At 47.8% G+C, this 12,893-nt stretch overlaps 1 protein-coding gene across 1 annotated transcript in view; it reads left to right on the forward strand.

Moving 5' to 3' along the window:
- Positions 1–10,436: 10,436 nt before the first annotated feature.
- CAPN8 (calpain 8) overlaps positions 10,437–12,893 on the forward strand; it is a 53,620-nt gene continuing 51,163 nt past the window's right edge. Inside the window, exon 1 of the mRNA XM_090048149.1 lies at positions 10,437–10,673. Coding sequence (XP_089904275.1) covers positions 10,437–10,673 — 237 coding nt within the window. The remainder of the gene's footprint in view (positions 10,674–12,893) is intronic.

The following is a 12,893-nucleotide window of genomic DNA, read 5'->3' on the forward strand; positions in this document are numbered from 1 at the left end:
ACTGGGAAGGGTGGGCCTCAGCCTCCAACCTCCAGGCTGATGACATCTGACATTCAAAAAACCCTGGAACTGCTAAAGATAAAATTGTTTGCGTTATTCTTATCTACTATCACTGTGTATCAATGCCTATTATGGAATGAAAAGGTATGAACCTCCTGTAGTTTAAAATCTTTTGCTAATACATTTACCATACACTGAGACCACATAAAGCACTCTAATACTACGCAACAAAAGGTTCTGAAAGTTTCCTTTGTAACAGATTGGATGCAAGTGCCATGGTTGACTTGCTTTGACTCAAATTGGGAGTATCATCAGATATCAAGTATGGCACCTGAGCCATTCCTCAAGGAGATTTACTGCTGGGTTCTGAGGTTCTCTCTCTATCTTGGCCCTGACTGCTGTTAAGAGGTATAGAAAAGCTGACCCAATAAAGGAACAGACACGCGATTTCATTGCACATTCTCTACACCTGTGCATACTCTATCAAATAGCAGGGCTCCCCACATTGTTTGTTCTCCAGTAGCTGAGGCACCTGTAGGCCTCAATGGCTGAAGGAACCTTTTATTTTACAATCCCAGAGCTGCATGCCTGAGCCCAATTGATTACTCATCTTATTTATTTCTCTGTGGTTTTAGGCTCTGACCAGCCCCTATGTGTGACTTAACTATCTGCCCTCTGGCTTTGAGATGTTTGTGTGTTCTTTCTGAATGTCTAGGGAATGGTTGGAGGCCACAGAGCCTCACAGCTAGGAAGATCATTGTACTTTGACCAGGATGATGAAATATGTGGGAAACCAAACAGATAGGAGGGAGGAGCTTGGGGTGGATCTGCTAAGACTGATTTGCATGAGCTTTCACAAGGCAGAGGATCAGGGGCCTTCTGTGGTGCTCTGAAATACTAGCATTTCACTGTATGCGTGCACCCACCTGAGTCCCTCCCAAATACAACTGGCATGTGGCTGGGCTTTTGGGCTAGGGACAGAAGTTACATGGTTTTGGTGATTGGAAACTAGTTTAAACTTGTAACAGAACAGAAGTGCACATAAACTGCTTTCAAAATGGCCAAACCAGTTTAAGATAAATCTGGATGTATGTAGTATCAGACTTAACTGATGTAGGTCAAACTGGTTTATGGAACTTCTGTTCTAGATCCCTTCCTGATTCAAGTTAACTCACAGTCCCTCAACATCCCAGGATGCTTTGAAGCCCTGGGCTCTGCTGGAGCAGGGACTGCCTTGCCCCTCTGCTCCTTAGTCTGCTTCCTGCCTGCATCCAGCAGCCCATAGGGATGGGGGAGGGCAGGTGAACAGACCTTTAGACCCCCCCCCCTCTAGCCAGGGTCCACAGCATGTGGGGGAGGGGAAACCCCTGTGGTGGCAGCTTTTCAACCCCGGCAGTCCTTCCCATCCCCCTTCCCTGCTGCTGATTGCTTCAGCAATTGCTACAGGAGGGAGGGAGAGTTCTCTGGGGTGAATGTCTGCCTATACACCAGGGATCTCCTTTCTTGGGGGGCTTCCCTTCAGTTCAGCCCAGGGTCCCCCAGCATGTGGCAGTCTCTGGAAACTGAAGGGAATTCTTCCCCTCCCAAACCCCAGAGCTGCTCGCCTTAGTCCTGGCAAGTGCCAGGCAGCCTCAGGGAGCACAGGCATAGGTGACGTGTGCCTCCTGGGGCTGGGGGGCCATGGCGACCACCCGCAGACTGTTTTGTGGGCGTCAGTGGTGAGGGTGGGCTGAATGGGGACCGGCCATAGCAGTGTGGGGGAAGGGTCTCCCTACAGCCAATCACTGACAGGGGTGGGTGGGTCCCCTCTGGCCAGATGCTGAGCCTGGAAGTGCTGGCGGTGTGCCCAGAAGTACCAGTGGCACTTCTTGGGGGGGAAGCACCAGTGCTCCGCTTGCCCTACCGCCCATCACCTAAGCTGAGAGCACTTGCTGTCACGGGGGGCACCGGTGCTTGCAGGGAGTTCATGTACACCCCCATGCACCCCCTACACATTGCCTATGAGCATAGGGAAATTCTCCTGCTCCTTTAAGCTAGTTTTTGCTTTAGCTGTTGTGAGTCTGAGGCAAAACTAGCTGCAGGGGAGTGGAAGAATTTCCCTCTACTCCTTAAGGCTGCCCTGGGTTATCCCTGAGACTTGCAGGGCTAAGGCAAGCTCTGGGGTCCAGGAGGGAAATAATTCCCCTTGGCTCCCTGGGGCTGCCTGGGGATTGGGGACCCTGCACTGGGTTGGGAGGAAGTTCTCCTAGGTGGGAGCTCCCCAGTGCCCCCATGCTGGGCTCCATGGGCAGGCACCCAGCCTGGAGGACTCTGTCTCCCTCTCTCCTGTGGCAGCTGTTGAAGCAATCAGCAGCTGGGAAGGAGGAGAGGTGGGTGCCTGGGCTGGGGAAATCCCTCTGAGGGGGAGGCTCCCCCAAGGTGGGCCAGCATCTGAACAGAGGACTCCTTAACTCCCACGGAGGGACAGCAGAGGCTGGGGACACTTGGCTGGGCTGGCAATGGCCAGCAGGCTGGGAGATGTGCTCTAGCACCTGCTAGTTACTGGCCTGGGTCAGTGCAGACCTCCCCCACCTTTCCCAATTGAAAACTGAATGTCAATTCAGTTGGTTACCGGTTCAACCTACGCAGCTTAGAGGAAGCTGCCTAAATTGAATTGATTCTGCCTTGGGCTTTTTGACTGTCTTTACTTAGCCTTGAGGTTGGTTTGGGCCCATAAATCTGATTTGCTGAGAAGCACTGCAGTACTTGAACTGTACTTGTAAAAGGCTGGACATGTTTAAAGAATCCAGCAGAAGTGCAGAAAAATCATTTGTGTAGATGGGATGGATAGTGAGATGCGGTGACCAGCTGCTAGCTTGAAGAAGGGCAACAGGCAGCCTGGCTCATTTAACAGGGGATAGGAGTTTTAGGACAGCTTTTACAAATACTTGTTCTGCACCACCCCATGGTGAATCTGGGTATGGCCACCACAAGTCAGAAAGAAATACTCTTCAGTGTGCAACACAGTTCCTCCTGGCAGCCTCTTCAGCAATCTCCACAGCTTCTGAAAGTCTTTTACAGTGAGCTGTGTTGCAAGTAGCAGGGGAGGCAGCAGCTACAGCTAAGCAGAAGATAGAATGGTGTAGCTCAGTATCAGGGTCCATGTACCAGTATTTGATTGCTACAAGGCAGTTGAACCCTCTCAAACACATGTATGGATTCATCTGCTGGCCTCAGAAAGTGCTAGGGGATCCCTTACTTCCCCTTAGACATTAGACTGTGGTATCATGTTTCCTTCAGGATATGCATTACTGGCATCATGAGTCAATCCTCCTCATCACGAGACGATGTTGGGTATTCCTCCAAGTGAGCACACATGCAACAACTAGGGTCACGAGCTTATGCCACCTCAGACCATCAACTAATTATGCCCTCCAAAGTCTTCCCTTCCTCCATGTCTCTCTCTGCCCCTCCCTTTTCCTTCTCTAGGCGTTCTTTACCCCTTCTTTTCTCAGGCCTCAGTGGCAAGAGCAGCAGGAACAGACAAAGGACCAAGAAACCAACTCATTGACTTTAATTACAGCACTGTGTGTACTGTGCACAGTTATTTTTAGCCGCTATGTCACTGTAGCAACACACTATAACGATGGGGCATATTGCTACAGCAACATAGCTGTGGAGTCACGGTGTGTGACCGCCAGTGTTATGTCGCTGTAGTGTTCCTCTGGTGATGTATCACGTGTAGACGTGCCCACTGCTCACTAAGGAAGAGTCAGTAAATCCCTTCTCCAGTTTAGAAGAGCACCAGCTGGTCCATCTCCTTTGCTCAAACCTGTTTCTGAGAGGAGGAGTGCTGCCTGACTTCCCAGCTAGCCCTGGTGGCTCTTCTCCAGAAGGCAGACTAATGGGGAAGGCTGATAGCTCAAAGGGGCTTTCCCTCTGAGGGGGAGGGAAAGCTGAGAAAGGACTGGAGCTTCTGACTGCCGGTCAGACTGGCTCCACCCTGGCCCAAAATGGTGTTATTAGCATTTAGCAAAGAATCATGAGGTTTGGCAACACCAAGACAAATCCCTGTTACTTGAGCGAAGCAAGAGCAGGTCTGCTGAGGGCAGGCTTTGGGATGCAGCTTGCAGAGGGATAAGCTGCAATGTTCCAGGCAAATGAGAGGATAAAGCCCTCCACTGCTGCGCGCAGGGCGAAAGCAACACAACACGCTGAAGCAAGCTGCAGAATAGGAAGCTTGCTAGCAAGGCGCAGGCTGCAAGGGCAGCAAGCCTGCTAATGAGTAAAGGGAAATCCCTGTCACCCATCAGGGAAGGAACAGAGTACTGAGCCTGCTAATTAATAAAGAAGGGATCCCTTTAGGGAAGGGGCAGAGCCAGGCGGGGTATGCTGTATACGTAGAGCTCCAGGGGTACGGACTCACTCTGGTTCTGATCTTGAAGGGATAAAGAACCCAACGGGCTCACCGGCTGGAAGGAGGCATTGCAGAATGGAAGTGATCTGCTTCATTAGTTGAAACACATGCTGTTTCTTATCCTATCTTGATGCTGTGGGATGCGGGGTGATAGTTCTCTTGGGGGCTTAAGGGCCTGGTTCTGAAACCCCCAGGCATTCCTGGGGAGAATGGGGCTCTCTAAGCCCGGAGAATGCCTGCCTGGTTTTCCCCCACTAGCTCAGACACCTCTCAGGAGATCCCACAGTGGGTCTGGGTAAGTAGGGAAAATCTGGGTTTTCCTGCTTCCCTGGACCTGCCTCAAGGGCCTCTGGGGACCTGTTTGGTAAGAGGGGAAAAGTCAGGCTTTCCCCACTTACCCAGATGGGTTACTGGAGATTCTGGGTCTGTGTAAGCAGGTCTGGGCATGTGGTGCTGGGGACTTCCAGGGTCCTGTGCTTCCCAAGCTGGGACCTGCATAGACTTTCCCACTTATGAAGATGCATCTCTGGAGATCTCGGGGCAGGTCTCTGTAAGCAGGAACCCCTGACTTCCCTGCTTACAGAGGGGTGCTCCAAGTTTCCTAGAGTGCCTTTCTGTAAGCAGGGAATGACAGGCAGATGTTTTGGGTGCTTGAGTGGCCCTCGAGCCCCCAGAGCAACATTAGGCTGCCCACACTTTCCTGTCACAGAGCTAATAGACAACCACTGCAACTACCTCTTTTTACACCTCTGTGGTGTAGCAAAGGGTAGGCACATCTGTTTTCTTACTACTTTTTCTGGTGGCACAAATACAGTATCAGGCAATGTTTGTTTCTACCCAAATTGATATAAGTAGTTTGTTAAAGCTGTGAGGCATGGGCATAGCTGTAGGGGAGGAAGGAAGCAACAGTGGGTGATAGTGAGGCACCAGACTTTTTTCTGCTACTAGGCTTAGAGTCTAGGTCAGGTTGCTAGCAAGGGAGGCCCAAGAGGGATTCATAGTGACTGGATACATTGGGTACCTGGGAAGGCACTTTGCATCCAAGTTGTGGCCTTTGAGCCTTGGGAATTGAGGTACAGCTGGTGGGGGAAACTCTAAAGAGCTAGTGGGCCCTGGAAATAGCAGGGCTAAAAGAGTGAGTTGCTGGGGCCATTTGGAAAGACTGCTATGCCTTGTTTCAGGAGCAGATGTGAAAGGTACGGCCACATGAAGGCAGCCTGAATATGAGCAGGGCAGAGCAAGGCACGTAAGGCCAAACTCTAGTTCTCTGAGGACAGCCTCCCAAATGTATGTTAATTTAACATCAAGTTATGTCAGGCACAAGGGTGAGGCAGTACACCAGCAAACTGGGGTGAAAGAACGGGCCTCGTGTGCCCACTAGGGGGTGCCACCACTGCTTTCATAGGTGGATCCCATTACACCTTCCTTTTTCACTACAGCGTTCAAGATCAATGTTGAGTCTGGGCTGAGTTCTTGGGGGAACTTTATCTTCAGCACAGCTGCTGGGACAAGCCAGCCACCCTTTCCCTGGCTAGTTATAATGGGGGAGAGTGAGAGGTAGCAGAGTGCCACTGATTTTGCACATATCCCAAAGTAGCACCAACTTATTGACAGCCATGGCATGTAGTTATGAAGCTACACAACTGGCACAAGGTTATGAATCTTTGCAGGCTCACATGACAGTGAAAATGACTCCCATGTTATCATTTCTTCCACTGAGAGTACCTGGGAGTTTGAGACTCCCTTGGTATCCAGGTTGTTAAGCACCACTATACATGATTTCTGGGGCTACTTATTCATTCATTTCCATTTCAAGGGAAGAGGGATGAGTGAGCTTCCAGGTAGGTCATCTCGAGGGTAAACTCAGCAGCTATCACTGGAGTTTGTTTCCATGACAACTCTCTCTTAGCACAATGGCTACTGAAAAACCTCTCCCCTCTAAAATGTATCTGAGTTGATCATCCTTGTAGGGGAGTAATAAGTGGTTATCTTGTTCTCATTCTCTTCTCCGCCTGTAGGTGGTGCTTGTGTATTACTTTATACGGTGATGTTATTTGCAGCTCAGGCTGGAAATGAATTAGGAGTGCAGACCTGAAGAGGCATTGCTAGAATCTGGAGTCCAAAATGGACTGCATGACCTAATTATATAGTTTTTTTAAAGTCCAATTGCAAATAGGAATTACTGTGCAAAAAGACTGGAAGATGAGTAATGTCAGCTAACATACATGAAGCATGGAGCCAGCTCATCTGGCTCATCTGATAATGTGAACTTGGGCTCATGAAAGTTTATAGTAAGAGAGCACAGTCTTATTTAGTTATTCTATAAGGTGCATATTTTCTCTGCCTTCTTCACTTAGCAGCATCCAGTAATTGACTCACTAAAATGATGGTGCACACATCCCAGAGCACACAGCAGGAAACAGGTGGGTTCAAAATATTTAGCTGTCATCTGCCTATATCACAACAATCTCCCACAACCAAAAATGTTTTGCCTCTAAGATGGGGGAACAAGGAAGATCCAAACATGGAGGGAGAAGAGTTAATGGTGGGGAAAAATATTCTGAATTTTGACCAGAGAAAATGTGAACACCTGAAAATGTGAGGGTGTTTAGACCTAGGGTTTGGATTTTCATTAACTGTAGAGAAAGAAGGCATCTGCAAATTCATATTCTGACCCCAGTCTCCCACCTCCTGGATGCTGGGGTATTGGGGTTCAATATTTAGCTTGTACCCATATCAAATTATGATATACAGCATCTGACTTTTAGTGGTGTCCCCATAATGGGATGTAGCAGTAGGTGTTTCTCCAAACATTTGTGAATAAAAGCTATGCACTAACAGTGCTGGAAGTCCTGTAGCACTCTGTCCAATAGAGGGCAGTGATGTACACAGTCTAGCAGTAGGCACTAACCTGCATGATGCCAATGAGAAGCTGTAGACTAGAGTAATGAAAGTTATGGGAGGTGACATGGATTGGTCTTATTTTAAAAATGGAGGCAGATGGGTAATCAGCCCTCCAGGGCTCTGCCCCTGAATCTGTCACTGACTTTTACTTAGGCATGTCACTTGACTCTCAGCATAAAGAAACTTTCAGTTTTCTTTATAAATGACAACCCTGGTCTGGCAATTTCTTTAAATCGGCTACTGGAGCTTAAAAGTAGGAGCTGCAGTTCCTGTCATGTAGTCTAAGCTGACACTTGCACAGCTCCATCTCTGCAGAACACCTGCAGGTTTGTGGAGGCTAGTGGTGGAAGCAGAAGCTACATCTGCACCCTGCTGCCTCCTTTTCTCTCCCAAGCACAGCTGTTTACAGCTCAGGGCTGTGTAAATCACAGAAATAACTTGCAAGTTTAGGCAGAAGGTGGAGGAAGGGAAAAGATATTTCTAATGAGAGGACCATCCCCCCTAAGACAATGAGATGGTCACAGCTAATAGGATTATTTGTTGACAAGTGTTTGAAGAGAGTAGATGCTAAGGACAGAGCAAAGTGGTTTGGGCTGGTCCAAGAGGTATGAACAGGAAAAATGGGATGAAGGAAAAGTTATGCTGATGATCAGGATGTGTCTGTAACAGTGAATTCTGCTGGTTAAAGCTGAATAAAAATGAGAATTTCCAAAAAAATATTCATGTTAAAATCGTGTTGGGGTGATGTTGTAGCCACAATTGTCCAGAAAATATGAGAGCAGCAAGGATTTTTGTGGGTGATATTTTTTATTGGACTAACTATATTTTTGGGACAGACTTTGACAAGCTGTCAAATGCAGTGCATTCTTCTTCAGGTCTGAGGAAAATAACAACACTGAAGCATTTGTTTTAATCTGAAAAGTTTAAAAGTCTCCCCACAGTGAAACTCCAGAATAGGTGTCACAAATAAAAGGTTTTAAGTATCCATGAACTGAACTGTTTATTGTTCTTTATGTCCATTGGAAATGCTTCATTTTGAATCGGCAGACATGACTGCATCAGCCTGTTGTGCTTTCAAGGTGATGCAGTTTGGATGCCTCGTGACCTTATTCTTCACTATAGTTGGAATTTCTTGCCACACTCTACATCTCACAGTATACCATCCATCAGAGGTATCCTGTAATGCATCATGTGTCTAAGTCAGAGACAAGGCTTCAGTGCACCATGAAAAATGCAGGTTGTTCAAAGACTTCAGGTTATAGTGCAGAGTGGGATCTTGAGGCACCCAAACTGCACCTCTCAAAAGACATTGCAGGGAGTTGCTGATTAAAGTTGAACTGACTGAACAAAATAATTTGCATCTGTCACCAATTTCAATTTCACTGAAATATTTGAATTTTTTTAAAAAAAAATTCTTGTGGAAAACCAGAAGTTTTTGTTTGCTTGGGGGGATAGAATTCACAGAAAAATGTTGATAGAAATTGTACTTTCTGTCAGAAAACCACTGACAAAAATTAGTGACTGGATCTGGTGTGGGAGATGGATTCCTGATTGAAGTGGAGGGGTGATAAAACGTTTTCCCATAAGTTGTTTAAAACAAGCCTAGAATATCAGTGTATTATGAAACTAAAGGAAAGAAAATTAAGATAATGTAAAGCTAATGTAATTCTCTTAGGTCACGTCTTTACAGTGAATTTCCCATATCTGACCATGCTGCAGTGCTTTCTGTACAGGCTGCTTCCTGAACCAGAAGTAGTATAGTCACATCCATTCAGTACCTGGGATAAGGGACAGGGAGAGTGAATTTACGAAGGGTGGGTCTCATTGACCTTGTCAGTAGCTAGCTGATATGTCACGCAGATGCAGCCATTCTGCTTCTGGTTTAGCAGGCAGCCTGCCAGGAGAAGGTGGTATGTTTGGAGTGCTGCTGGGCAAGGTACGTTAGATGTAGACAAGGCCACAATCTACTCTCTGCTCATTGCAGTTTGTTTGGCCATTGGCTCACCTGCAAATTGTCTGTGCGCAGCAGCACTGCCCTTGCACATGCCATATGTTTATGGGTGTGAAACTGCTGAGTTTGAAAGCACAGCAGCTGCATCTCTGGCAGTTTAACTGCTAGAACCACTGCTGCCTCCCATGCCACAGGTGAAACCATACTTGTGGTGTATTGGGGTGCATCCCTGTGAGCAGGAATGTGCATTTCCCCAGGCACACCCCTGCATGTGTGATCTGGTGCGCAGCAGTTGCCCTGGGTGGGGTGGGGTGGGGTGGGGTGGGGTGGGGTAGGGAAGGCTGGGGCCAGCACCTGGGCTGGCCCCAGGAGCCTTACCTGGGGCCTGGGGGCCTCCTGGGGCTGCAGTGGCGCTTATATGGGCGCGCAGGGCCTGGCCAGCAGCCTGCGTGGCTCTGGCTAGCCAGGCTCTTGTTTCAGGCAGTGTACACTGCACCCACGTGTGCCCCTAAGCTGCTAATTAGCAGTGCAGCAAATGCTTGCATGCACGGTGCTTGTGGTTTGTGGCACCACAGATGGGTTTGTAGTGCCATAAACTGCACATGCACATTCATGAGGATGAACCCATTGAGGGCATTGCTGCTGGGAGGGGTAGGGTTTCACTCTAGACATTGGCCAGATACAACTGTAAACCACACTGAGCTCAAAGTACCTGTTGGTCAAAACCCAGATTGGATTTTCTCATTGGCTTATCTTCTTTCTAAACGTGAGCCTGACCTGTGATGGAAAGGGGAGCCCAACAACCTTCTGAAAGCTCATCGTTGATCTGCAAGGTGGTGGCTTGGGTCTCCCTGCAGTTTTAATATATTTTCCGGACTCCTCAGACATGTATAGGAACGCACATGTGTTTTAACAAGGGGCACTCCTAGGTTTTTGTGCAAATAATAAAAGTAGTGGGAGCCAAAGTCACATTAAAGCAGGCTCCTTCTCTCCTCCAGTCTTCCCTGTCTTTGTCTTGTGTACATATTTACATTTGTGTTGTGACACCACCTCCCAAGGTGCTGGACTGTGCAATCTGTTTGCTTACTCCACCCTTGCTGGCCGCTCACTCCCATTCACTCCCTCCTGTTCATGAGGTTGGAGCTGTCCTGTCCTCACAGTGTCCCACGTTGAGGGCAGAGCACCATGGCGGCAGTTGCAGCGAAGTTGTCCAAAGAGAGAGCTGTGGCAGAGGGACTTGGTTCCAATGGAAAACCAGTCAAGTATTTAAACCAGGATTACAAAGCCCTGAGGGACCAGTGTTTGCAGGCTGGCACTCTGTTTAAGGATGAAGAATTCCCAGCTTGTCCCTCTGCCCTGGGGTATAGAGAACTGGGACCATACTCCCCTAAAACACAGGGCGTAATCTGGAAGCGACCTACGGTAAGAGTTTTTGTTATTACATGTTTTGCTAGAAATGCAATTCTAATCGGATGCAACCTGAACTGTAATCTCCAAATTCAAACTGAATTTAAGTTGGAACTTTTTTATGGCCTAGGAAAAGCATAAATCCATTGCATCCTGTAATTTTCTTTCCAACTTTCCTCATCAACCTGGTTCTAATTAGAAGCAAAAGTAGCGAAGTGATAGTAAAAAAGTTGTTGTTTAACTTCAAGCCTCCTCAGAAGCCAGAACCTGTAAGTGCTCAGCGAGAGTCTTTTCTTCTAAAGTTTCCAGCACCATTTTGCCTATGCATAAGGCTTTGGTACAGTTCAGAAGAGTAGTTAAACTGTTGATATCTATCTTGTCTCCTGGGAGCTGCTTATCACCAGTGAAAGAGTCTGACTGGCATTATGTGCTTTCCAGTATTTCACTGGGAAAATTAGGCTCCTACTTTAATTTATGAAGTTGCCTTCTCCACTTCCTCTACTACATAGAATAATTCAAAAACTGGTTGACATTTTATGAACAAAATTTATTTTAGGTGATAATTTGCCCTGTTGGTAAAGGAAATTAAGTGGTTCTATTACAAAAATGAAAAAATTAGCTTTGTGTGTGTGAGTGTTTTGTTGTTGTTGTTTGTTGGGTTGTGTTTTTTTTAGTTTATTGTCTTTCCAGGCCCCTCCTCTCTCTCTCCCCTTCTCTACTACAACAAAATCAATAAATAAAGATGTGGACTGGAAGGTGAAAGCTGGAAACTAGGCCTGTGTGAAGTGGCTAGTATTTGCTTAGGATTTGGAATTGGCCGATTCAAGGGACAGTGATTCGATTTGGTAATTCAAATCACTGTCTGGAATCAATTTGGCCAAATCTGATTTGGAGAGTCAGTTGCTGCCAAATCTCCAAATCACACAGGCCCATCCCCTACCTGCTCTCCCAGCCCTGGCAATGGCTGCCGTGCCTGCCCCAGCTCCCGGCTCTTTGGGAAAAAAAAAAGCCCCAACTCACTGGGTGCTGCCAGGCAGGGGGGGGGCGATCCTCTCTGCTCCCCCACTGCCCCATGCTGTGTGGGGGGCTCTGCATGAGCCCTCTGACCCCCCCACTGTCCCAGCCCCCCCATGACTGCCCTACTTACACCAACTCTGGCCCTTTAAGGAAAAAAAACCCAAAAAAACCCTGAACTCACCAGTTCCTGCCTGGTGCAGGGCGATCCCCACTGCCCACCACTGCCCCCCACCATGTGGGGGGCTTTCCCATGAGTCCTGAGGCTGCCGCAGGAGCTGGTGAGTTCGAAGATTTTCTCTGTTTCTTTTTCTTAAAGGGCTGAGAGCTGGGGTGTGCAGGTTAGCCATGGGGGAGCTGGGGGAGCAGGGGGTCAGGGGGCCTCATGGTAGAGCCCCCCATGCAGTGTGGGGCAGTGGGGGGCAGCAGGGATTGCCCCTGTGTCTGGCAGCTCCCGGTGAATAAGGGTTTTTTTTTAAAGCACCAGGAGCTGAGGTGGGCAGGGCAGCCAGGGGTGGGGGGAGCAGACAGAGGATGGGGCCTGGCAGGGGTGTCTCCATGGTCACATCTTCCTCCCCCACCCCCTACTTACTAGCTCCGAGTCCGGGTCCAGTTCCCTGCTGCAGTGGGTGGGGACTGGCAAAGCTCTCTGAATCTTTACTGGAAACTCCCTCCCTCCCATAAACCTTCCCTGGTACAAAAATGGGTGATGGGGAGAAGTTTCAAAACCAAAAAGTAGCAAAGATTCAATTACAATAACATTTGAATCATGTATAACAAAGTGGATTTTAAAAATTGCTCCCACACACTTCTTATGTGACACTTGGACTCTTGAGTGCTGAGGACTATGTGGAAATACATATTGCCTTTGTTAACTCTGGGAAAGCAATGCTGGTTAGAAAACCTTTTAACTCTTATGTTTTTGCTAACATGCTGTTAACCATCACTAATCATGAAAAATATGCAATGTTAAATGCATCCCACCTGGGACTGTGCACCTCCATTTTGCAAACAGTGATTAACCAAAATGTGTCCAACACAGGCTTCTTTATTGTGCTTTGTCATTAAGTTTATACAGAACTGATCGTATACAAGACATACAGTCCTTAGATGGGCACTTGACTATATATGGACACTTGGAAATGATTCAAAGGTGACAGGTGTTTAAATGAATCATGAGCCAGATGCTTCCTACCAGGTGCTGCTTTTGCAGCAATCTTC

The sequence above is a fragment of the Crocodylus siamensis genome, chromosome 1, assembly GCF_052110815.1.
Source record: "Crocodylus siamensis isolate JL-2025a chromosome 1, ASM5211081v1, whole genome shotgun sequence".
In the NCBI taxonomy this organism is placed as follows: Eukaryota; Metazoa; Chordata; order Crocodylia; family Crocodylidae; genus Crocodylus; species Crocodylus siamensis.